Raw genomic sequence first — 26,640 nt, 5'->3', positions numbered from 1 at the left:
ATGGTGGAGGGCCCGGGCTGCGCGCTCTACGGAGAGAGGCTGCGGGCGCGGGTGCGGCGGGGCCAGGCGGTGCGGAGCGCGCGGCGCAGCGCTCCGCCAGCCGCAGCCGGCGGCGCGGTGAGGGGCCGGGCGCCTCGGCGGCCGTTGGCGGGGCGGGGCAGCGCGGCCGCCTCTCCTCAGGGGCAGCGCAGCGCAGGGCCGGGCTGGGGGGCGCAGAGCTTGAGCCCCTGGGTGTGCGCGGTGGTAGGCGCCGCCAGGTTTGCGGGAGAGGAAACGAATCTCGGGGACGTCAGGAGTCGCTGGGGTGCGGGGACGCGGGGCTGGCGGGCCTGAGCACGGGGTAGGACGGCTGGCGCGGTCGACGTGGCCTCCCCTCCCGCCCCCCGCTGCGGCAGAGCTCCTGCGCCCCGGCTGCCGTCGTCTGGGGGGTCGTCTGTGGATACTGTCTTTATTCTTCCTTTAAATTATAAAATATTCTTGTCATCAACATAATAAATAAGCCTTAGCAGGTCGGATGTGTAAAGAGGTGCTGAAGCTGTAGAAACATAGGGGGGTTTAGAAATAACGAGGGAAAGCTTTTAGAATCGCTCTTGTTCACTTAGGGTAAATTTTAAAATATCATTTAGCTTCAGGAAACGTACAATACAAGGAAAATTATAGTGGCAGTTCCTAATTTTAATTTTCTCATAATCTCGTAAGTCTTCACAAGTCTGAATGAAACATGATGAGAGAAAGGTGCACGGCTGCCTGCAGAAAAGGAACTTTTAATTCTATAACTTTTTTTTAAAGCATTTCAATTAGACCAACTATTTAAATAAATAAAGAATGTGGCATCTGCTCTCAGGGTACACAGTATGTAATTTTTCTACTAGTTTTTGTCCTTTTTGTTGGTAGCATAAAATGATTCACCAGTATAAAACTCTGCTGGGGCTTGTGAGACCTTCTGGTAGAAGAAGTTAGGATGTCAGTAAGCAGGCCTAGTTGATGAGCTGTGAAGATACAGTCCGCTGGTTTTGATTACAGAGGTGGCTAGGGTATTTTTTTTTCATGCCTGGTTTCATGGTTTTGCTCAACTGTGAGAAATTGTGCATTGCTTGTGTCCCAAGTATGTTGGATGCCTCCAGACAGAAAGGTGGGAATTTTTTCCCCACCTTCAGTGTATAAAAGGCAGTGTAGGAGAGTTTGTGATTAAGGCTCAATAAGATAGTACTTCAATGAAAGAACAATTTAAGGAAGAATGTGGTTGAAGATATGTCTGTCTAAGATAGGCAGTCAACAGATCAGTCTTTATAGGTTTGTATCTTTCAGGGCTAAGCTTTTTGAAGTAAGGATTTATGCTCCTATAGTTTCAAAAAGAAATTTCATTCCCTCAAATATATTGATGTTCATAACTTTGTACAGTAGAAGTCACCTCAGGGCAGACTATTTATTGGCAAATGACCATCATAACAGTCTTGGGCTTTTTAGATCTCAGTGGCTGCTAACCATGGTCAAAGCCTTTGCTGCTGCTGAAGACTACACTGTTTAAGAGAGTTTGTGCTATGATGACTGTAAAGGCTCACCTGATACCAAAGTGGCATGAATTTAACTTAAAATATTTTGAAAAAACAAGTTAGTTTTCTATCTCAGTCACTTCTTACTCTGGTTTAGTTTAAACAAACCTGAGTGGCTTAAAACTAAAATAAACCTTGTTGCACACTAACTTACTTTAATACTTTTATTGGAAGGGATGAACTGTTTACATGAGAGCAAAATTTTGCTTTCTTCTTTGCTTTTGATAATAGGCAAAGTAAATGATATTGATGTTATGCAAAAAATATTTTGATTTTTCTACTTGACAGAATAATAACCATAAAACCCTCTAAATGTATATCACTTCAAGGTAATAATACAGTGGGAGATTGTATAGAGAGTAGCTCTGAAATTTCACTAACTAGCTGAAGCCTTGCTCGTTTGCCAGAATCACTTTAATGCATATTTGCTTTGCAATTGAGTGTTGTGATCGAAGCACTGGTACACATATCTGTGCCTTGCAGTTAGGGCTCTGATGACAGTGAATATACTGCTTGCAGGTTTCAGCAGGTTCTGGGGAACTTGAGGTGCTAGTCAGGGGGATCTTGACAGGCTGAGAAAGATGGGCTGGCAGAAACTTAAGTTCAGCATTTGCAGGACTTGCGGAGTCCTGCACTTGGAACAGAATAATGTCATGCAATGGCACAGGCCTGGCTGCTGGTCAGATGGAAAATGGCTCCACAGAGAAAAAAAGAAAAAAAGGACCTAGGGTCCTATACTAGCTGAGTCCAAGTCACTATCGTGCCCTTCCAAGGAAGAGGGCCAGCCCCATACTGGGCTGTGCTAACGACAGTGTAGCCAGCAGGCTACCTCTGTTCAGCACTTGCAAGGTTGCATCTGGATTACTGTGTCTGGTTGTTGATTCCCCAGTAGGAAAAAGCTAATATACTAGAGTGAGTCCCCTGGTAGGATTAGCAGGCTGAAGTACGTAATGCACAAGGAGAATCTGATAGAACTGGGGTTTTATTGCTCTCCTCAGCTAAAAGGAAGGTATGGAGGAGACAGAGCTAGACTCTTGTCAGAAGTGCACGGTAGGATGAGAGGCAGCAGATGCAGGCAACAATAGGAGAAATTCTGATTAGGTATTAGGAAAATTTTTCCATCACAACAATAGTGAAGCTCTGGAACAAGGGCCCAGAGAGTCTCCATCCCTGGAGCTACTCTGAAGTTGACTGCACAAGGTCCTGGGCTGCCTGATCTAAGTCAGTCCTGCTTTGAGCAGATGTTTGGACCAGATAACCTGTAGAGGTCCCTTCATAATTTCAGTGGAGTTTCATGTGCTGAGCAAGAAAAGATTATTGCTTCAATCTCACAATTATCTTTTTCTTGTCCTCTAGTAGTGTCCCACCTGCTGGTCAAATCTTCTGAGATTAGACTTTTAACTAGTAGGAAGAGAGAAATATCTCTGTGGGCTCAGTGGAGGCTTTTCTGTAATACACAATGTCCTATGTGAAACACTGAAAGCATATTATTAGCTTGGATAGAAACTCCAGCAAAAGGCATTTGGAGAATGATGTAGGTCTGCAAATGGCAGAATTGTCACTCTGATAAGTATTTAATACTCAAACTATACCTGTTTAGTTTACATCAGCCTGAAACTCTTATTGTGATTTCATGACTTGAAGGAAAAGGCATAAAATACCCTGATAAAAAAGCTTTATTGTTTCAATTCAGAAAAGAACGAGCTAAGTTACGATAGCATTAGCAATAGTGACTGTCTGCTTCCTGGGTTAATAGTCTGATTGGTTTTGATAGAGCTGCTTAAGGAGAAATGGTTTAATATTGTCCAAGTTGGAAAATTAGTTCATACAGCTACTTGCTGAATGTGTACTGATGCTAGAATCAAAGTAGTATAAATTCTGTTTTAATCTTTGTGTGTGTGTGTACTCATTTTCAGACTGCTGCAAGTGAAGAGAGAACCTCTGGTCATGAGTTCCTTGTTGGACATGTTTACAGGGGTGTGGAGACACTGGGAAAGGAACTTTTTATGTATTTTGATCAGAAAGCTTTGAGGTAAGAGGCGAGAAAAAGGCTTCCTATGCGTTCAGACCGTACGTTTTTGGGGGGTCATCTTGTTCTTGCTAATGTCAGTTTCAGAGATTTGAAAGTTAGTGTTACAGAGAAGCTTCTCAGCAGCCTCTCTGCAGTGCTGGAAATACTGGATATAGTCACTTACATTTTCAGATAATTTATTGCTTTATTCTTAGTCTAAAATTCCATGTAAAGCTATCTGAAAAGGAGAGTTATTCTTTGAAATGCTTTGTTCCAAACAGGAGATTGCATTTTCTAGGGACAAACCTCAGAGGAGTGCATGCAATTACAGTTACTTAATATCTTCCACTACAAAGTGTACTTGCAATTTCTTTTAACTTTCCTTAAGAAACTTAGACTGAAATTCTGTACTTAATTTTTAATGATTCAATTGGTCTGATAATAAACTCGTGTGAAAAAATTAACTTGAAATATTCTTAGCCAAACTTAAAATATTCTGTGTGTATACTTATGCTGCCTTTCTTTCTTTCTTTAAACAATATTAACAACTCCTTGGTTTGGAAGTATGGTTTGAAATTTGGCAGATGAATGGTTTGGGTATCGTAAAGGTAACTCGTAACTTTCTAGTGAAACCATGTCTCCTAGACAAATGGTAAAACTGCCAAATCATTTTTTGTTCATGCTTTGCAGAGCTTATTAGGGGTTTGTTAGCATGTTGAGGATTTTGTCATATGCTTTAACCCCTTGGACATCTTCTTGTACTAGCCACCAAGGTTGTATTTGGAATCTAGTTTACTTTTTCTAGTTCAATATGCTTCTGTACTACAAAGCTAAAAATAAATCTAACCAAATGCACAGTGTAATGGATTATTAAAATATCCCTTCTCATTCTTTATGATAATTAGTATAGAATACACAAGTAAGGCCTTTATATTTAATAGGTAAGGCTTGCATGTATTGCTTTTCTTTTACCCTTCTACTTGCAACATAATTCTAATCTTTCTAAATCTTTAAAAGGGTAAACAACATTCCTTCTACATTAAGCATAGTCTTTGTCACCTAGTGACTGATCTTGAACAAAGGTGTAAGGTTGTGATTTTTGTTCATTTAAAACTGATAATCAACAAATACCTTACAATTCTGTGACATAATATTTTGCCAGCAGCACTGCTGTTACAGGAGGGAGATGGAACTGAAAATGCTTGGCTGCGAGTACAACAGTTTACAGTGATTGCATACTGGATAAATAAAGGCAGTGATGTATTAGTAGTTACCTGGAATGGTGTGTAGACTGATCTTTGGTAGCAGGGGCCTGCTGGTTATCAGATATAGTGCTACATGCTTATTTCTCCTACTGCTAGAGAAACACAACTAGTCTTACAAGCACATACCAGTCTTTACATGACAATCATACGAGTAACTAGTAGGTCAGGACTGCCTATATGTTTAAAGCTACCTGTATTTGTGAAGGATAGGATTATGGTCCTAATCAGTTTCTCTTGCTTTGTATTGTGCTTTATTAAATAGAAACAGAGAGGAAAAAGCAGTTTTAAAGAAAAAGATAAGTCAGTTATAAAGGAAGATTTAAAAAAAAAAAAGTCAGGGGAGGTAACTGATACAGATGTTAGCCTTTTTTAAATGACTTGCATGTATTACGAGTTGATTGGATAAGCAAAGGAGTAAATTATACAATAAGAAAATATTGTTTCAACAGACTGAATGACATTATCAGAAGAAAAAAGCTATTACAATAAGAAAATATTGTTTCAACAGACTGAATGACATTATCAGAAGAAAAAACTATTACTAAGGAATGTAAGTAAGCATTTTGCAAAAGTTCTCTTCAAAGAGAAAGAAAATGTGGCCAAGTTCTAGTATGAAAAATATAATCCTTTGACCCTGAAAGGTCTTATATAATTCTTAAGCTTTCTAGCCAATGCAATAACTTATTGTACTTAATGAAAACAACCTTCAGTTATCGTTTGATAATAAGCTTAAGTTTCATCAATTCATCAGCTCTAGAAACTGTATTTAAGAAGTCCCTTTAGTCATGTCATTTATTTGATTGGAAACATTGTAGAAGTTATGCACAGGAAAGGTGTCCTCTACACAGGAGGCAGAAGTTACTTATTATCTGGTAACGAAGATTTTCATTCTCTTGTTTTAAAAATGTATGTTGTGTATCTTAAAGATGTTGAGGGGAGGTAGAGGAAGGCTTCAGAAAATGCATCTTACAGCCGTCTAAGACTGGCTGCCAGGGTTGTTATTGGGAGAGGAAATAAGGAATATGCCTTCAGAGGATGTATTATTTCTTTATTAGAGCTAACTCTCAAATACAGGACTTTCTTGTCATGAGGAGGGTTACTGATATACAGATTCTGCACCTGTACATAGTTTCTCAACATAACAAAACCAGCTTTTCTCATCTGCTAAGCTTACCTGTAAAAAGCTGGTAGTCACACTGGAATAATGTTAGTTAGACATGTCTTGTGAAAGACTGGGCCATGAATGGTAATTAACTCATTAAATGCTCCTGGATTTTCTCAAGAGGGGAATGACTGCCTTGGTGGGAGAAGATAACCTGGCCATGAAATTGTTTTATACAATTTGGCTACTGCTTGTCTGACTTGCAGGTAAGGATGATACTTTTGAAGTGTTGCCATGTTGTGGATAGCAATTAGCAAACGAAGTTCAGTTCAATATATTTGCACTCCATGGTGGGCAGTAGAAGCCTTTTTTTTTTTTTTTTTAGGAGTACAAATGAGCAATGACATCTTCTGAAGAAATTAGTACTTCTACTTTCTGATGTCCATTTAAACAAGGACATTAAAGTCATTGAAGAAAGTCAAGGGTTTTTTTTTTTTTCAATTTTGCCTTGAAAGTCACTTAAATAATCAATGAAAGTTGAAAAAAATCTCTGATACTTGTAAGTTGTGCAGGAGAGACTTGCATGGACGGCATGTTTTGCCACGGAAGTGATAGTTATGTGAGAGAGGTTTTCCTGGGTTTAGTCTCTGTAGTGTGCTATTAATGTAAATTTGGAGTGATAAATGGTTTAGAAAAGTTTCTGAAAATTGATAATGCACATATGTTTGTGTGTGACTGAAAACAGACAAATATCCTTAGGAAAGAGAATTGTTGACTCCAAATCCCTTAAAGGAAAGATGTCCACTGTCTTGACTGGAAATTACATCTTGGCCCTTAGAACTCGATAATGTGAATTGTCACTGTTTTACATCTCCAGGTAATAGTTTGACTGTGCTACTACTAATCTTTTATTTTTATGGGGAAAAATGTTTTAAATAAAAGCAGATCCTTACAATATTGTGTAGCACTAAATAATTCTAAAACCTCACCTTTTTACTTTAAAATGACAAAAAATCATCAACTCCTTACTACTAGCTATCATCGAATAACAGATCCTAAGTTTAATTAGCATGGCTTTTCTATTTGTAATTAAAATGGGAAGATTTCTGTTTTGCCTTATTTCAGGACATCAAAGGTAATGAAACACATTGGAATGAAATTTTCTAAATTTCTTAAGGCTTTTCAGTAAGTGTGTAGCGATGACAATTTTTTTTTCTCTAGTCATGAATTGACAAGTCATTAAGGTAGTTAATAGTTGTGATTCTTAATGCTCCTTTTAAACAGTATACTGGTGCTTGGTAAATGAAACCATCAGCTAATAATGTGAATGCTATTTCTTTAAAAAGAACTTTCTGGAAGCATTTAGTGCGTTAACATTTGGTAGCAAGATGCAAGAGTTTGGTTTAAAAAGAAATTTGACTTGTTAAGCCTGTGCAGTACTATTCATGGCACTTGAGAATTGGAAATGGCTACTGAAAATAAAAGTGGCTGAAATAACTATATCACCTGAACTGACTTGTAAGAAGAGAGTTTTGGAAAGACACAGGTTTTTAAAAATTGAAAAAAATTAATGAATAAATGCTATGAGGAAGTTACATAAAGGGTTTACTTTAAGACTATGCTTAATGAAATGTGGTCTTAACCTATCTGTAAATATTTAAAATCCCTATCCTTCCTGAAATGTAACAAAGAGGGGTTAAAAGGAAATATACACCTGATGTTGTGTTTCTTTGGTCATTTGTGTAGTTTAATCTGTTAAATCTTTTTGTAGCTACAAAATAATCTACCTCTTCTGATATACAATGTATAGAAGTATGATGCTCCCTCTGTCTGAAGGATTTTTAGGACTTGAATGTAGCAGGTGAATTTGTAATAAATAAAATGTATGAGACCATAGTCAAACTTGTCCTTTGCTCAAGTATACTAGCTCCCAGTAGAATATATTATAAAATGTAAGACCTCTTAAAGCATTAGTGATCTGTAAAAGGAATGCTTGAAAGAGTCTGTTCCACTCCTTTGCCATCTGTGCATTTTTCAGTTTCTTTCTTTTATTAATTTTTAATTGACCTGCAGGTTTCGCCTTGGTTGTAGGCAAAGAAAAGCAGAAAACAACATATGGCAGGTGCTAATTACTTTGTTTATGGCATTATTGGAAGTAGCTTTGATATGATAACAGTGTTGGCAATATGGGGACTGAAATCTTTCCTTTCATATCAGGTGACTTCTGCCTGATTTAACAGAAAATTGTCTGGTAAAGTAGCCTCATTTCTTTCAGCCACCCTGAGGACTTAATGTTGGAAGACCAGTGTGTCAAGTGAAAAAATTCTAAGCGTGGTACACTAGAAAAGTGTGTTACTTAATGATCAGGTTTGACTTCTGTATGATGAATTATGAAGACCACTGGAAAACTGCTATGTTTTGGAGTAGTTTTGACTTGGGGAGGGTTCTCCTCTGGGAATTGAGCACTATGTAAGCAAGTAGTTTGTTGCCGTGTTACTCTTAATGACTAGAATTAATGTACGTACATACTGACTTGGTTAGGTAAGAATAGTTTATAACTTCAAAAAATAGACTAGTGTAATGCTTGGAAACATTGTTAAGATAAAATACCCATAAGAACTCTCTTTCTCTCTGAGGATTCACTTTGGTATGAACGGTTCCATGCGCATTAATCCTGATGGAAGCAAAGACAGAAATGGAGCACTACCGGTTTTGGAGATACAGCTTACAGAGGATACTGTTTGTTTTTTTGAGGCGACAGTAGAGTATAGGTAAAGCAGAAACTTAACCGAATTAAACACAGCTTGCTTATTTCTTTTTATAACATTCTTTTATGAACATAGTGAAAAATCACACACAAATTGTTAAGTGCTTGGAGGCCATCATAGACACAAAGAAATAAAACAAAACTTTCTAAACATAATGTATTTATTGGTATGGTAATTTAATTTTGTTACTTTTGTATCAGTTTACATACAGTTAAAGTAGTTCTATGCCTTAGTCTTATTAGTGTCAAGACTGGGAATGAAAGTTGGATTTAATTCCATCCTTAGATCTGAATGCTGAACCCCATTGCTCCTTTAATTTCCATGCGAGTCTCTCTTCCTTAACAAGAATAAGGACCTCTGATGATTACTGGTTTCAAATTTTTATGCTCCCAAGGTTTTGTTTTTATTTTTGTTTTCTTTTTGGAAGCAAATTGGTATAATTGTTCTAATTGATGTTAAGTGGATGGTTTTGTCCATCAGCATTGTACTTCTCACTGCTAATAAAAATAACATAGCAAGCTTGATTTTAAAGCATTTGAGGCTCTTGGGTGAAAAGGAGCATGTAAATTCAAGTAATATATATGCATATTTAATATTACAAAACATAAAAGCTTATGTAAGCCTGAGACTTCTTGTACTGTATTATTTTCTTAAACCTTGATTTTATTAGGTTAAGCATAATCATTTGAAAATATCTTTGTTGTCATGTTGTAACTACTGGACCACGTAACTATACAGTTAGTTATGTTTCATGGTCCAAACACATGGTCTTTCCATGTTGGACGTAGTTTTAAAGCAAGGACCTGGCAATTATTTTTCAAACTAATATGAACAAAATGAGAATGATTTCTTGTATGTTGGACCAGATACATGTTCCATGCATGTATCTTTGACCTGTTTTGGGGAGGGCTGGTTAATGTAATTTCTGTGCCTCTTCCTGTCACTGGTATTTTCATGGTTTCTGTTATCTGCATATAATGTTCTATTATACTTTCATGTGTTTTTAAAACCATGATGCTATATTAGCATATAATTAAAATAAAAATAACTCTTAATGTATTTTTTTTCTTCCAGAAATGCAGCTGAGAGTGAGCGGAAAGTGAGAATGATGGAAAGCTTGGATGTCTGTTCTCCAAAGTTTAGCTTCTTAAGAGCAGAAAGTGAGATTAAGCAGCAGAAAACCCGCATGTTGTGTGATGTGTTACTGGATCAAGCAGTATTACCTGGAGTGGGAAATATCATAAAAAATGAAGCACTGTTTGACAGTGGTCTTCATCCAGCTGTTAAGGTGGGTGAAATGTCTCAAGATTGTTTTTAACGACACCAAAGTATTAAGAATGTAAATATGTATTTATATAACATTTTGTTATCTTCTTACCTTTGTTTTATCATCTGTCATTTCTTAAGTTATTCTAAGACACTAAATTAATGTTTTGTCATTATAACTGGAGATGTCTGTCATGGCATTCCTTGGAACCTGTTGCTGCTACTCCTGCCTCAGAGTGGACATATTTTGTGGAGCTAAGCCTTCTCTCTTACAACTTGAAACCTCTCCTTAGTAGGGAATTCATTTAACTTTCAAATCCTGACTTTGTCTGGCATCCTGTTGTGCTACCATTAAATTGTCAGCGTATAAATAAAGGAAAGTGAAGAGTGCTCAGGTTTTCTTTGTTCAGTTACTACCCAAAATAGTTTGTGGTAGAGTTGATTATTTTTGCATCTGCTGCTTCTGCTTCTTGTCCTGCTAGCTGGCATTGTTTGCTTTTCTACCATTATTTACCATACTTTTTTTTGGTTAAGATCCTCAAACATGCATCTGCAAGCTTTGGTTGAAAAGATGTTTGATGTTTGCAAAACAGATTGAGATTACATAGAATGTAAAGGAAAGCTAGTGAAGATAGTAACTGAAACTTTTTTTAAACATAGTATTTCTGAAAGTTCTTCATAGGATCAGTCTGGATTTTAATTGTATCTGCAGTGTGAGCTGGGAGAGGAAAGAAAAATGTGACTTAATTTTGAGTTCTTAACAGAAATGTGTTTGGTTGATACATCTCTCTAATTGTGATGCCTTTGGCTCAAGTATTCTTCCTGAAGATCTCTCGCAGGAAAGAGCCTCTGATGATAGGTAGGTCATATCATAATCCACAAGGAAATTAAGAGGGAACTAAGAGTTGTTAACTCCCCATGATTCCTGTGATCAGGAACTCTTAGGTCAATATAGAGGAAAACAACTGAAATTTTTACCTAATGTTTTACGTGGATGAGGCAAAGTACATTGGCATTCACACAATGAGTTTGTGTAATATAGAATGTGAAAATGTACTGTTTTACTGAGATGATATATATCATGTGAAATCAGAGAATTATAACGGGAAGCAATGCAATTCCACATCAGCTGAAGGCGTTCAAAGTGCCCCTGCGTTATAGGTCCTTCTGCTGTTGTCCCTTAGCATTGTAATAGTCTAAAAATCACTCTTGTCTTATTTACAGATTTGCCAACTGACAAATGAGCATATATGTCACTTGGTGAAAATGACACGTGATTTTACCCTGCTTTTTTATAAGGTATGTTTCAGAGAAACCTCCAAAACTTGACTCTGGCGTGTTAGCTGTATGTGATCATCTGGTGAAAACAGTAAAAAGATGCAACAGGACAAGTGTTTCCATGAATAGGAATGTTGGTTTGTGTGCTCTTTATTAATTGTGAATTGTCAAATGATGGAAAGGTGGGGGAGTTTAGGCTGTAAGGATGTGCACAGCCTTGGCCCAGTTGCAGCAGAAGAGTTTGACAGATGCTGCCTGAGGGCCAGTACAGTTTTGCTGTGCATGTGCTGTAACGTCACTCTGAACATGTCAGAATTGATGTAGGTTAAGCACACACTTATATATAAGATAACATAAAAGTCACTCTTCCAGCTGGGAACTAGAGGTTGCCCAGGGAAGTATGAAGGTAATTCATGTGGCTTCCTTTATAAAACCTGAAATTGCAAGTATATTTATTTGACTAAATAGATTGTAACTTCTAACAACTTTTTTTTTTCTAACTGAAACAACTTTTTGGTTGCTAAAGCGAAATAAATTCAAGCTTCTCCCTACCGCCAGAACTTCACTAGGATTTCATTTCTTCCCCTGTAAACTCCATAATTCCTGGATGCTCTTTAACTTTCCAAAATAGAAAAAGAGAGAATTTGAACTAATTCTTGTATGTTTTTCTTCTTTAAGCTGCATGCCGAGAAACGAACAACAGCAGTGAAATTCTTGTGTGTTTCTCTTGCTAATCATGAAAGTCAAGTAGGTAATGCTGCTAAAAATGTTTTTGGTAGCCTAGGAGGAGGGCACCTACCTTTCCTAATACCATCTTTCAATCATAAAGGCTAAAAATGTAACTTGTTTAATAGTCTGCTTAAATGTCTGCTTCCCCCAACCCACTGAAGAGTAGTTTAGTCTGTTGGCTAGGGAAATTGTTTTATTCTCCAAACTTCATAGTGAAGTCTACCAGTGAAGAGATAGCATCCAGTTCTGCAACAAGTATAATACTAGGAGATTTAAAGGTCATGGGCTTTTAGACTGACAATAAACAAACAAGTTGAACTTTCTGTAGCTCAGTTTATTCATTTTCAAAAGTTTTATAATCTATACTTAGCAAGTATTCACCAGTCAAGTGCTTTTAAAGGAGAGCTAGCCCCCCCCAAGTCTCTTTAAGATAAAAACTGAATGAAAATAGGTTAATAAGAGGGGTAGTGCTTGATCTTTTTTTTATAGACTGTTATAGAATGTTTGTAGTAATCATACTGTATCATTTGTACTAACGCCGTACAAATGCAAAGATGGGGAATCTTCTTTGTGTAAAAAGCTGTTGCTTTTGTTTGTTTTTTTAAGTAACTGGATAGGAGGAAACTGCTAATAAGAAACTATCTGTAAACCTTGAGGAGAAAGCAAACTGTGAATATTCATGCAAATATATGTTAGTAATTCCTTCTGATTGAATTACTGCACTGTACCCACAAAAGCATTCTCATTCAGCGAGGCTGATGAGTAAGAGCACAGCAGAAGCAAATATGCTGTGCTCAGACACCTGTATTTTGGGAAAACACCAAGGGTCTTCGTGCATTACGGAGCTAGAGCTATTGAACCCTGCCAGAGCTGGGCTGGTATTGCTGGGCCAGCTGTGGTACCGTTTGAACTGTGCCCAGGGAACTGCAATTGTAGTGCAGAAACTCATGTGGCTCTGCAGACTTGGCTGCATCTCTACTGGGCTTTTCTTGTTTGTGTTTTTGGTGTTTTTTTTTTTTTTTTTCCTGCAGTTTTAGCTGGGGTGTTTATGCTGACTCCATGTGAATTGTCTCATGAAATGTGCCTGGTTGTCAGCCCTCTGGAGGCTCTTTAGGTCACTGTGCCCTTTGGGCTTGTACTGTACTTAATTTAATATGACTCTGCCAGAATCTGAGGAGCTTGCTGTAGTGCCAGCTGGCTTTTCATGAGCCATCTTGTCTGGCATGGCCAGTGCTAAGATGAAGCTGAGCAACTTTACTGGGCGCTACTCAACTCCTACAGAATCTCTGGAATATTTATGCATTGCACAGTTCTTTAGGTTTTGGGAAGGTTGATTAACACAAATTGTAGCATCAGGTCTGAGCTGGCTCTGCGATGTGGTTTTGGTTCTTTTTGGTGTGAGGGAAGGTGGTGTTGGTTTTGTGTGTTATGTTTGTTTTATTTTTGTTTTCTATGCTGCATTGATTGGAACTCATCAGTTCTTTAAGAACACTCCTGGAGGTGCCAGGTCAAAGATGACTGGTGCTGAATCAGATCTAGCTGGTCCACCTGAACTCAGGAAGTCCTTAGCATATATTTGCTTGCACCATGCTAGTATGGTTTTTGTCTTGTGTCTTTTATTTCATTATGTGGAGAATTCCAGACACTATTATACCCAATTTAAAGTCAATTCTTGTCATAAAAGAATATGAAATACAGATGATAGCCCTTATGAGTGTGCCTTAAAATATCTTTATGTAGTCATTGAGCTGTCAGTTTACGTAGGGTTTTTTATTTTAGCTTCAGTTGAACTGTAAAGGGACTGACATAAAATTTATACTGGGTCTCTAACTTGGGTTTTAAACACGTTCTGTTTTAGTGCCGTAAAACTGGGTCTCCACTCCACAAACACTACAAAGTATACAAGCGCCCAACCTGCGGTCAGTGCAACGGGAAGATCACTGTGTGTCGTTTAGGAGAGAGTAACAGGATGACTTACTTCTGCTTTCAGTGTCAAAAGGCGGATCCCCAGCTTGTCAATGTTAGGTATGATGGTAACTTTACAACACTTTTAAGCATTGCTTTCCTCAAAGTGCTGTTACAGTAAGAGGACATCACTTCTCAAGTAGAATGGATCCTTGTGCATTTTATATCTAAATTCACTTGACTTTGCAAAAGAAAAATGTTTTGGCCATTGGTATTTAAAAATGGTTAAAAGCTTTGATTCTTTGATACAATTACTTTCAAAGGCCCCATCTGTTATGAAACAGCTATTACTCTAATCAAATGTAGGAATTACAAAACAATTCAGAGCACTCAGAATTATTCAATGCTTCTGGAAAAATTGCCCCTTGTTCTTGGTGTTATCAACATAATAGGCTTGGATGTTTACACACAACTGAGTTGAATGGCATAAGGAAGGTAGGAATTTGTGTCTCTATTTCTTTTCATAGGATAGTCCCTTCAGTCCTGGAATATCTAAATAGCTGTGCATTTATGCAATTTTGTTCTGGCTGTAGAGTTACACTGAGGAAGACTAAAACTTCAGTGAATTCGGAGTGCAACAAATTGTAGGGCTTAGGACTCTTTTTCTTCCTCCTTATCGGATTTGGAAAGCTTTTACTACAGGTATTACATAGAGACACTTTCATTTCCACATAAATTGTGCTAGCAGCAGCTTTTCTCCTTTTATTTTAGAAAAGCACAAAATGCATTTGATATCACAAAGGGTCAAAAGGTAAAAGTTCCAAAAGCACCTTATTCATTCTCTTACATACCTAAGTTTATTCCTGAAAATTTTCATCTGAAGTTTCAGAATCTTGCCTTTTTATACTGAGCTCTGTCAACCTAATAAAAGATACTGCTTTGCAAAGCAAACTTTGCCTTCATTAGTGTGTGTGTATATATATCTATTTTTTTTTAGATAAGATTTACAGAACACACAAATCCCTCTGCCACCTCCAACCTTCTTTCAAGATTCAGATGGCTGAAGGGATTTTGGTTAAAGCTTAAAAATCACCTTTGAGTACACATCAAATATAGAAAATTCCAGTGTGGAAGATAAATATTTCACATGCTGATAACCCCAATCTGCTGTATTTTCAGAAAGGAATAATGAGAAATGTTTTGCAGAAGGGTAGGAAGACAGCAGTGTCCCATTGAGTCAGATAACTAGAAAATGATGCAAGGAAAAAAAAATCTTTCTCTCTGTTCTAGAACAAGTATTGGTTTGTTTTTTTGTTGTTGTTATGGTTTTTTTAAACAAATAATTAAACAGCAGTGTATTTCAGTGAAAAACGTGGTAATGGTAGCTATAAAATAAAAAGGTCACTTCTTGTGCTGTCCTCATCCTAATGGTCAGGTCTTTGTGTTCTACTGCTTTGTTTTCTATTATGCAGAAACTGTTATCAAATAAAAGTATGTTTAGCTCAAGTGGTTTATCTGCCATTCCAAGCTTTTCACATTTGAAGACTGAAAGGAGCCCCTGTGATCAGACTGACTTGCTACAGATCATAAACTGTAGAATTTAAGCCACTGGTTCTTGGGTCAAGTCAAGTAGCTTATGATTTTGCTCAACTGAAAAAATGAAAAAAATTACCCATTATAAGTTACATCACCAAATTCAAATGTACCTTGAATCTTTAAAATATACTTTCCCCCCACATTTCATGTTTGAAAAAGGGGGGAAGGGGGGACCGATGGACTGGGGGGACAACAGGGAATTAAACTCCAAAACATGACATGCTGAATATATTCAGTCTAGTAATGCATCTTTGATAGCGGAGCAGAACAATTGATCTAATAATGTGAAAATACCTAGTTTTAACACTTCTAGTTGGGCTGTTTTGTTATCTAGCCACAGTATTTTGGTGAATGCTACTGTAACGTCTGTTCTGCCTCTTGACAGCACAAGACCTCTGGTATGTCAGCAGTTCTCATTATCCTCCTTAGTTTTTCCTGTTGTGAAAGAGATATGCTAGGTAGTGGGTATCCCTACAATTATCTTAGAAATCTAGCCTGTTAAAGAGAGTGATAATTACGTAATAAGTGATAGGTCTAAGGAGTGTTACAACAGTTCCCAAGTACAGCATTTGCATTATTAATTGAAGTGCTTAAATTCTTCAGATTAAAAATAGTCTCCAAAAAGTGCATAATTCCACAAAAATGCTTGACAACTTGTCAACCACAGTGCTTAAAAATTTACATGCATATCTTAGTGAACAGGTAAGTTCAAGTTACATTTAACATTGTTGTGGTTTAACCCAGCAGGCAGCTAAACACCACACAGCTGTTCACTCACTCCCCCCCACCCCCCCGCAGTGGGATGGGGGGGGAGAATCAGGAAAAAAAAAAGTAAAACTTGTGGGTTGAGATACACACAGTTTAATAGGACAGAAAAGGAAAGGAAAATAATAGTAATGATAAAAATATACGAAATAAGTGATGCACAATGCAATTGCTCACCACCCGCTGACCGATGCCCAGCCAGTTCCCGAGCAGCAGTTTATGTACTGAGCATGACGGCACATGGTATGGAATGTCCCTTTGGCCAGTTTGGGTCAGCTGTCCTGGCTGTGCCCCCTCCCAGCTTCTTGCTGGCAGGGCTTGAGGAGCTGAAAAGTCCTTGACTAGTGTAAGCACTGCTTAGCAACAACTAGAACATCGGTGTGTTATCAACATTGTTCTCATCCTGAATCCAAAACACAGCACTGTACCAGATACTAGGAAGAAAATCAACTCTATTCCAGCTGAAGCCAGGACACACATGCTAACAATGTTTGGATACCGTAACAAAATTAGTCCTTGGTAACATGTAGTGTCTGTAAAACAGTAACTATGATTCTAAATCAGGGTATCAAATAGGAGATATTACAATTTATAGGAAAATAAATAAAATTAAATCTATAGAGGTGTCTGGAGTACAGCTTTGGCTCACCAGTCACAGCTAGGACACTCCTGAACTCTTTCTGATGAGGAGAAAAAAAGTACAAAAAGAAAATGAAAATCCTTAATTCTGAACAGACTCCTAAGTGTTAAAAGGCTTTCCAGCAAATGGTGACACACAAGAACGACTTTCTAACTTCTAAGGTTGTCAGTTCTGTTGGCTGTTATGATAACAAAGTGGTCTAATTGGTATCATTTAAATGAGAGCAAAAAAAATTGTTTGCTAGATTGTGTGACTTTCTGTAGTTCAGCTTCTGAACAGTTCTTCATCCAGTAATGCGTTTGTTAGTAAGCCTTCTGTAGAAGGGATGGGGGCAAAGTACTGAAACAGCCTCCCTTTCTCGCCAAGTTTCTTGCTGCAATACCTGAAAACGGTAGGGAATTTGAGAGAGGCTGGGGCATTGTGCTGGAGAGTACATCAGTTAATAATTAACTTTCTGTCCATTTTTGTTTACATATTTTTACTTGTATTACTTCTGCAGTATTGGGAAAGGTTTGCCCTTGAGGTAAAGAAGAAAAAAAAAAAAAAAAAGAATCAAACTCTGACCATGACGTGCTGTCCAAGCTGTGATAGGCAGGCATAACACTGTGTACTACTTGTTCTCTAGTCCTGTGCTTCCCTGCACATGGTGGTGTAAGGCAATTTGTAGAAGAAACTTCACAGAAGACTAACATCATTCTTTTGTTTCACAGGAAACTGCCAACTAGAAATAGCCTAATTGGCTGGGCATATGGCAGGGGGTCATGTTCTAATGAACACGTAGCTCAGAAATCTGAAGAGGAGTGGACGTGTATGCGCTGTACCCTAATAAACAAGCCTTCTGCTGAAATTTGTGATGCCTGTTTGACTTCAAGGCCTGAAGGTATTGAAAGGTTGTCTGGAACCTGTACTGGGAAAGGGGGGAGGATTGTGGTTTTGATGCCATTTTTACAACTACAGAACTGTAGAAGTGTCTCATTGTGAATTGTATTTATATAACTTTAGTTAACTTAAACTCAGATTTTGGGGAAATCTTGCATGGACAATCATGGAAACTGTCTTGTCTTAAACCCTAAAAGTGTTGTGTCATGTCTTGTCTTCCAGCTTTGTGTGCAGGTGGGATTCTATAGACGAGCCTCTGCAGTGACCCTTTGTTTTTATTGTGGCAAGGAGTGAGGCAAAATGCCATTCTTTCAGCTCTCCTTAAAATCATTAGAAGCTTGCAGCATATGTCTGATAGAGAAATCACCAGGGGGCAGAAAAGTAATTATCGTTCTTTCATGTGAACAAAAGCCGTATATTTTGGTACCCTTTCCAAAAGGATGTCAGGTTTCTCAGGGGCTAGGTTTTTTCCTCTGAGTTCAGAGTAAGGATGATTCTGGACTTCTTACCTAAACTTGTTGTTTGTCTCTTACTGGAGCTTTTAATGCTGCTCTCTAGATCTGTTGGGCAGAAGCACTTGTGAATGAGACCTAGAAAGGGACAGGAAGGTGGAATGAGTAACATGCTAGCTTCTCTCCAGATTTCTTTATAGAACTTTAGATATTAAGAGGGGACGAGCGAGGTAATGGACAGACTTTCCACTGAGACCTGTTTTCTATGTGAAGAGGAGCTTTGTATTCTTTTTCACTTTCTGTAGAAAATGTGAGTAAATTACTCTGTGGAGGGATTTACAGGAAGTTATTTGGATCCAGACTGTTGCTCCAAAACATTTTGAATTGCTACACATATTCCAAGAAACAAAGTCTAGAGGTGTGCATGTGTGTACCTTTTTAGGGATAAAGCTAATTCTATAACAATTCCATACTGAAACTTTTCTACCTCAAAAACTAATACTCCACTTATTTCACATTGTGTAGTGAATTATTCAATGAAGTGGCTGAAATCTGCATACCACAACTTATTTCTTTATTTTTCTAGCTCCAGTGCTGCAAAACTGAAAGAAAAGCTATTTGTAAACAATATACAGGCTTTTTGTATCTGAGAAGAATTAATGTTTTTACGTAGGCTCCAGGAGCTTTTGTTAAAAGTTCACTGAATTTAACTATATGACTCAAAGTATATATGCTGAAATTGGAATTAAGGGTCACGTTCCCATAGCTTTTGATGGTACTTTGAGCCATACTTTCCAAAGTGCCCCCAGATTCCCAGCCAGTGAAGAAGTGACTTTATGGTACTGATCTCGGTTCTTATAAAATAAGTTCCAATGCTTTTTTAAAGTATCGCTTCATTCTAGTTATTCTTTTTATGAATGGAGTGATGTGTGTGAAACTCTTATCTTACACTACCTAAAGTCCATTTCTTCAGGCTAGAAATCAATAAAAGTGTGGCTTTGTGCCTTACGTGACACTTGTTGCCAGCAGAGGCTAATCTTGCATAATTCTCCTGCAAAATCAGTGCCAGAAAGCTGAAAGTTTTAATCTGTCCACAGACTCAGATTTACCAACTAACATTTATCCTGGAATTAATACTGTCAGCTGGACCTTAAAATATGTAACGGCATGTGCACAAATGCTTTATTTTAAGCTTTGTAACAAAATCCTGTTTCTTCTCCTGTACTTCTAAAGTTTCACTTGTTGAGCTGTATGCCATTACTGAAAACAGGCCTGGAATTGGAAGATGTGTTTGGTAGAATACTGTTACAAAAATTCTTTTTTAAAAAAAAATAAGACTTATTTTTGCATCGTAGGAGCGGTATTCGAGATTTTTTTAAACGTGGGTTTGCTTACCTTTCTCTTTTCAGACTTTAAGATTCCTTGCCTTCTCACTTTGTTCATTTTTTGTCTTTTATGTCGTTTCTAAAACTAACTACTGTCAGCAAAAACATTTGAATTTTTGAGGACAGAATACTTGGTACGTAGTGTTTAGCTGCTGGCCATACAGCCGAAATAATTCATTCTGTAGACAGAGATAACTATTCACCATTACATCTCCAATTTCCTTGCTCCTTTGCTAAGTACACGGCCAAGCTCCTATTCTTCCTTAAACAAATCTGAATGCACTGGAACCAGTATGTTTCACTGTGCAGCAGTGGCAAAATGGACAGAGCCTAGAAACAAGTATTGTTCAGAGTAAACTGTAGGGAGTCTGTCTTTGTTTCTGAGTGAGAATGCCTTTGGAGAGAGTGTGCCCTTGTGTATGCCTTATCTGCCATTTTTCTTCTGCTTAATTCCCTTTCCCTTGTATGGAGGGAAGATGTAGGAGGGAGACACTCGCTGGAGATGGTAGAAAAGAAAGGACTCTGTTCTTGAACATGCTGGCTTCACAGCTACTTAACAAAGATGGCACATAGGGACCCCATGAAGTTTTTCTTTTCACCCTTTTCTCAGGAAAGATTACCTACAGACTCCTTATTTATTAAACTAGCATTAATAAATTATGCCCACTCTTTTGGAATGATTATTGCCTGCTAGTCAGGCTTCTGATTATGTGAAGAAACATATTGTTGTTCATATCAGGAAATAAATGCAAAGTAAATGTCTGAACTGCTTGCTTCTGAAGCCTCTTACAGTAAGGGATCGATCAGTTTGGATGCCCACAATGTTTGGAATGGACAGGAACCCTGAAAGCACTAGAAAACCCAACAAACGAATATTCCTTTTAGTGTCAATAGTAAAACAATACTTTCAAAATGGATAATGAGTTGCTGCTGGAGGTACCATACCCTGTGATCTCCCAGTGCTGGGGTTATAAAAGGTTATTTTGAAAAATTTAAATATTTTAATCCCTGTATTTGGGCCAAATTCAGTTTTGTATGGTTAATTCTCCAACAGCTCTCATTTACAGAGTACTATTCACATCTGGTCCTATTCAAGCAATAGTAATGTTATCTTGAAATACATGTTGTACGTGACCCCAAAAGTGCACGAGCTTTTTTAGTGTAAGAAATTTGGTACTGTATCTAACCTGTGACAGGTTTTGAGATCTTTCAAGATGGTATGGTAAACTTACTCTTTCACTCCCTGTATGATGACTTATGCATACAGATCAGAAGTATGATGTATCACTCTACACAGGTGGATTATAACCAATAACTTATTTTTCCTTAGTTCCAAAGACAGAGACTGTTGAAGATTCTGCAGCCTTTAACATAAACTTAATGAAGTACCCTTGTAATGATTTCAGAAAACCAAGCACAGAAATAAAGATCAATAGGAAAGCTGCATTTGGAACTACAACTCTTGTCTTAACAGATCTTGGTAACAGAGCTGTTTTGAGAAATGATACCCAAATATCCGATGGACACTCTCAGTGCGTTGCTCCAAAAAGCAATTGTAATCAAATCCAAAACAATGTCTACCAGTCACGGGGAAGCACGGGCAAGGATTGCTCAACACACGTAACTGCTCTGACTTTGTCCTCCTGTCAGCAACCTCTTGCTTTCAAACACATACAGAAGAAACAGAAAACTGATCATCTCCGCTCTGTTCACCAATATAATATAGCAATCAGGTATGTATTCTAAGTCTTTTTATAATCCCATAAACCAACTTTATCCCTGAAGATTAATGGAATACTGTGCTGTTGGGTTCAGACGCTGTTGTCTTTGGACTTCTGCCAGAGGTAACTTATTCTTGGGTAACTAAAATTACACTCAGATTTCAAAAGCACTGAATGACCTAGGCTGTCACTGGAAAAGTCCTGATTTTGGCATCTGGCCAGTACTGCTTTTAACTAAACAGCTGTGGATAGTTGGCCTATTCCCATGGAATAGGACAGTATAGCACTAACAGGTCAACAAGCACAGTTCTACCTAAGGAGTTGTCTGATCTTAGTGCTGTAGTAGCTATCTGCTTAGAGAGATCTTGAAGTCATTGTGAAAGATGACAAAAGGAAAGTAGCTGAATGAATATATTCTAATTAAAGTTATTTGTCAGCTAGCAGTTTTCAACATTCTCCCACGATACGAAGCTCTGTACGGGTACCTTGATGAACCTCCCATCACTATTTTCTCTTAACTTTCCTCCCCATCCTATATGCAACTACTTCAACGCTTTACCTATCCCGAATTTTTATTTACACAGCCCTATTCAGACACATCTATTGCCTAGTTAAGGGAAATGTGAGACCCCATTAGGGTTGTCAAGGAAAAGTTGGGCAGACATACACCACAGTAACGGGAGTGCAAGGTAGATGTCACTTACACTGGTATATTATGCAGGGTGAATGTGAAATATTAATGATATGCTACAAAATTCTTGGTTGTGTCTGTTCTGAAATACAGAAATTACTTCCTGCATTGTTGAAGTACCAGTTTTGAAACAGGATCTCACTGGCTAGCCAGGTTAGGCTGTAGGAATATACTTTCTCCTTGCTGTCTCAGTAGCGAACTACAGAGAACTGAGGATGTAGGCAGGATAATTAAGAATACAGAGGAGTGCAAAGAAGAAATGAGACAGTATCAATCACGGTAACAGGTAGTTACAGCAAGTCGTCAAACTAAATGTTTTAAAAAAAAACCCCAAAAACCAACAAAACCCAAAACCAAACACTTTGTAACAAAACCCAACAAAAACTTCCTTTGGGTTTTTTTTCTTTTGTTTTAATGAGGTGTTGGAAGAAAACTGCTGATGTCTTCAGGACTGCAATCTTCCAGGCATAAAAGAGAACATAGAATTCCTAAGCTGATAACTTTAACAAGAATGAATTAATCTTTTCTTTTTTCACTGAGGTTTCATCACTGCTTTTCTGCTCTATAAATATATTGGACAGATACATTTCAGAGTGTTAATCTTTTTCATGTTACTGTTTTTAAATAAAGCCTTGTGTATTGCATTCAGATAATCTCTGACTATCTCAATCACGAGGAAGAAAGAAACTTTATCCCATTCAGAGAACACTGTTCCATCCCCTCAGCTGGATTACTTCTTGTCCGAATATGATTTGGAGCATTACTGTAACTTTTTATTGAAGAGGGTGGGAGTCTGTTCTGTGAAGCATACAAATATCTTCAACCTGGAGTAATTACTTGGTATTGGTCTTTTTCCCACCGAGAGCAGAATACTCTTTTAGAGTATGTTGGAATTTGGGGTGTGCGGTATAATAGCAGTAGTAATATTTATTTTGTTTTGTAGATTAATTTGAGTACTTTGAAATAATTTAAAACACGGGCTAATGCTGGGGAAAACTGGTATAATACCTGCAAGAAAAGCATGCAGTCTTGTCTATTCACTACTAGCCGTCATTCAGCTTTCAAGGTGCAATAGGGTGCATTAGGGAAGTAAGTTCTCTGGCCATCATCGTGTGTGAAAGTACACTGAGTGAGCTATTGTAATGGTAGGAGAGAGTTCTTTGGCTGTGGTGTTGGTAATCCCCTTAACATTAAGCAGGAGTAATTTTGTAACCTGTCGTTACAGCACACCTCAAGCTAATAGGACAGATGACACTCGTACGTTAAGCGCGGGCCATCCTCGCTGCAGTAAACACAGCCATCTCTGCAGCCTCAGAGTTGTGAGAAAGGACGGAGAAAACAAGGGCAGGCAGTTTTATACCTGTCCTCTACCCAGAGAAACTCGATGTGACTACTTTCAAGTATGTATGAGACTTCAGGGCCTGTTTTGTAATAAGCACTTGTTCCTGCAGCCTCCTTGCCCCAGTAATCTGTAATTGTGGACAAATATGATCCATTTAAAGTTTGAGGTAATTTGAAATACTTTTGCACGCTGAATTGAAAATAAGAGCATAATAGTAGTTATAAACTTAGTTACTTCTCTCACTGCTGAGACGGCACCTGCTTGTGCAAATGCTCTTAATCTGCTTCTGTGTGATGTAAAACAGAAATTTCAAACAGGTTTGAAGGGACTTGTACAAGTCGTTTAGTTCAGCCTCTTGCTTGAAGAAGGCAACCTCTAGATCCTAAATATCAGCCATGTTGCTGTCAAGTCAAAATCCTGAAAACCTCCAAGGATGAAGATTCTGTAATCTGCCTGGGCAACTGCTCCCACTGCTGCACTAATAGCTAACCCGACCTCCCTAGCTGCAACTGGTGGCCATTGCTCCTCGCTATGAGTGTGTGTGACTGAGAAGAGTTTGACTCGGTCACCTACCGCCAAGTAGTTAGTAGATGAACTCAAGACAGCATTGACTATAATGCCTTAATTTGAAGAAAACTATGTGTTAACAGCAATTAAAGTTACACTAGTTAAGTGCGTGCAGTTACAATTAATGTTAAAAAAAAAAAAATCTAAAATCAGTGTTCACAAAAGAGATCAAACTATCTTAACTACTAAGAAGAGTTTCTTCTAGGGCCTCCCCTGTAGATCTGTTTCTATTGCCAATTTTAAAATAAGGAATTCATAGCCATCAGGTATGCTACAACTGTGCCTAAAACCTGTTTCCTTTGGCAGTGGGCTGACTTGAATTTTCCGGTTTGTAACCATGGCAAGCGATGTGTTATGAAGACTGTGTTGAAGATCGGTCCCAATAATGGAAAGAACTTTTTTGTGTGCCCTCTCGGGAAGGAAAAACAGTGTGGCTTTTTCCAATGGGCAGAAAATGGGCCAGGTATGCAGGTTATTCCTTGATGTCAAGGTTATAGTTACCTGCTCCTCAGGATGTCTTAAGTGCCTACAACTTTCCTGGTCATTTCCGGTTTGTTTTTGTTTGGTCTTTTTTCCTGTTCACTGGTTAATTAGTAAAATAGCTCTAACAACGTAAAGAACTGCAGATCTGGAAAGAGTAATTTTACATAGTCCTATAAAAACTAAACACTGCTTGTATGCTGCATGCTGTTTTGAAATAAACATCTAGCTTGCAATATTCTGTGACATACTGTTATATTTCTAATAAAAAAATCGAACTGTTTTTTCATGTAAATGAAGTTTGACAGCACTGCATACTTTCAAGCACGTGTGATTTTTTAGAATGGATAACTAAATTACATTTTAAATTGGTAGACTTTTTCGTAAGTGTAAACATGTATTTAATAAAAGCGAATAAAAAGTCAATATACTCTTTTAATACCGCTTCATGCTTTATTTCCTCAGAGCTTAAAATGAAACAGCAATGGACTGTACACTTTAAATGTTACCATAGTTGTAATAATGTGTGACCTTGCTTAGATTTGGAAAACAAAGACAAAAACTGCCCTAAAATTAACACGACTCTGCAGTTTTCTTAATTACATATTTTAAATCCAGGTCTTAACGTTTTATTCTAGTTGCTACTGAATGTTTTTTTCCCAATCCATGTGTAATGCATAACAAAACCATACCTCTTAGGTGGTTAAAACTCAGTTTACATTTGCTTGTCTTACCACTATTTGATGAAGCAAGGGGAAAAGTAAACAGAATATGCTAAGCTAGCAAATGTGAAGTAAAGCAGAAACGGAATTCTTCAAATCTTTGGAGCATGTACTATAGATAGCCAGGAAAATGAAACTAATGAAGATATGGCCATAGCTTCACAAATTATTGAATGACAATCAGTTTTTAAAGAAAGTAATGGGAAGTAGTGTTGCTTCCCACCAAAAATATGTGAGATGAAATGGGTTTAAAGGCTTCTTGTAAATGGTCCTTCAGTCTATGTAAATACTTAGGAATTAATTGCGTCATTTCTGAGAGCTAACTGCTTTTTTGTGCGCCCCCCCCCCCCCTTTTTTTTTTAATGGGGAAGGACTACTTAATTTTCTGGAGACAGTTGTGGAACTTCAGTCCAATTTAAATCTTCCATGCCATGGTGCAAGTGAAATGGATTAATTCTTGTCCTAACCACCACAAATTCAGAGGCTTTTTTCTTCTTCTTTTCAGTAGCCTTTGATACCTTTCAAATCTTTTAAAACTTCCCTTATGTGAAGGAAATCTTTTCTGATCAGACTGTAGAAACTATAATCCTTACGTTGCTCAATGGACTCTTTTCAAATAATACTTGTCTTTCATCATGAAGCCTACTGTTTAAAGTGGGGTACAGAACTCCACCTGAGAACAAAACAAGCTACTTCACGTGGTGAAGTCTGACTTTCCCTTGCCATCTTTTTACATGATGCTTCTTACAATGGTATGTCACCGATAGCTTGTGCTTATGCATCTAAATCTTTAAAACTGCTATCTAAGCAGTTCCTCACTTGTATTTGTACAATTCATTACTGTGATAAAGTGTCTGATTATTTTTGAATGGTACGTGCTTTTGGATGTCTTGCACAGGGATAGATCTTCTGTAGTTCAGCTAAACGTGAAAAATCAAAAAGAAAACAACCATTTTTGATCGCTTGCCTTCAGCTAATGTTAAGATCTTACTGAAGCTGGAAGTTAAATGACTTTTTCAAACTTTGACACTTCAGAGAGAACAGTTGGGCTGTTAATGTCTTTTTTTTTTTTTATCTTAGCAGCCAGACAAGAAGTGAGTATCTGTTTACATATAACCCATACAAGTTTTAAAAGATAAACTGCTTTTATTAGCTACTGCAATCACTTTCCTTTTTCTGTTCTTGTATTTCTAGAATGTGTTGTATGTTTTTTAAAAAAAAGGGCACAAGCAATATGGAAGGTTAACCTGGATGGTGGAGCAGTGATGTATAAAGTGCATTTACCCTCTGAGGATGCAAAATCTGAAGTCTTCATCGAAATGAGGAGTATGTCCTGTTTAAACTAAGGACTAAACTAAGGAAAAGCGTTTAAAATAAAATATTTTGTCCTGATCACTGGCTCATCTATTTAACGAGTCATTTCTCCCACAGTTTGCATAATTTAAAAGCATGAGAGAAAACCTACATTAAAAATCTTACTGTTACAATAGTAGAAGTTTCATCTTGAATAAAAGTTGTGTTTT

The 26,640-nt window shown here is 37.7% G+C and overlaps 1 protein-coding gene across 1 annotated transcript; it reads left to right on the top strand.

The window, feature by feature from the left end:
* On the top strand, positions 1-26,640 carry NEIL3 (nei like DNA glycosylase 3). The gene is made up of 11 exons (XM_076336478.1): positions 1-117; positions 3,488-3,585; positions 8,568-8,702; positions 9,774-9,987; positions 11,190-11,264; positions 13,831-13,997; positions 17,589-17,758; positions 20,925-21,327; positions 23,232-23,406; positions 24,222-24,378; positions 26,312-26,640. Exons 1-11 carry the CDS (start codon positions 1-3, stop codon positions 26,461-26,463), a joined length of 1,863 nt encoding a protein of 620 aa, XP_076192593.1. The 3' UTR covers positions 26,464-26,640.

The sequence above is a fragment of the Aptenodytes patagonicus genome, chromosome 4, assembly GCF_965638725.1.
Source record: "Aptenodytes patagonicus chromosome 4, bAptPat1.pri.cur, whole genome shotgun sequence".
Lineage (NCBI taxonomy): Eukaryota > Metazoa > Chordata > Aves > Sphenisciformes > Spheniscidae > Aptenodytes > Aptenodytes patagonicus.
The sequence above is the reverse complement of the archived record's forward strand: the minus strand, read 5'-3'. Positions and strand labels throughout refer to the sequence as shown.

Excerpts from the sequence above, each read along its gene's own strand:
- NEIL3 (XM_076336478.1), top strand. The coding sequence starts at position 1 with ATGGTGGAGGGCCCGGGCTGCGCGCTCTACGGAGAGAGGCTGCGGGCG. Across the intron at positions 3,586-8,567 it reads TTTGATCAGAAAGCTTTGAG|GATTCACTTTGGTATGAACG; the intron begins GTAAGAGGCGAG and ends TTTCTCTCTGAG. Across the intron at positions 9,988-11,189 it reads GTCTTCATCCAGCTGTTAAG|ATTTGCCAACTGACAAATGA; the intron begins GTGGGTGAAATG and ends TCTTATTTACAG.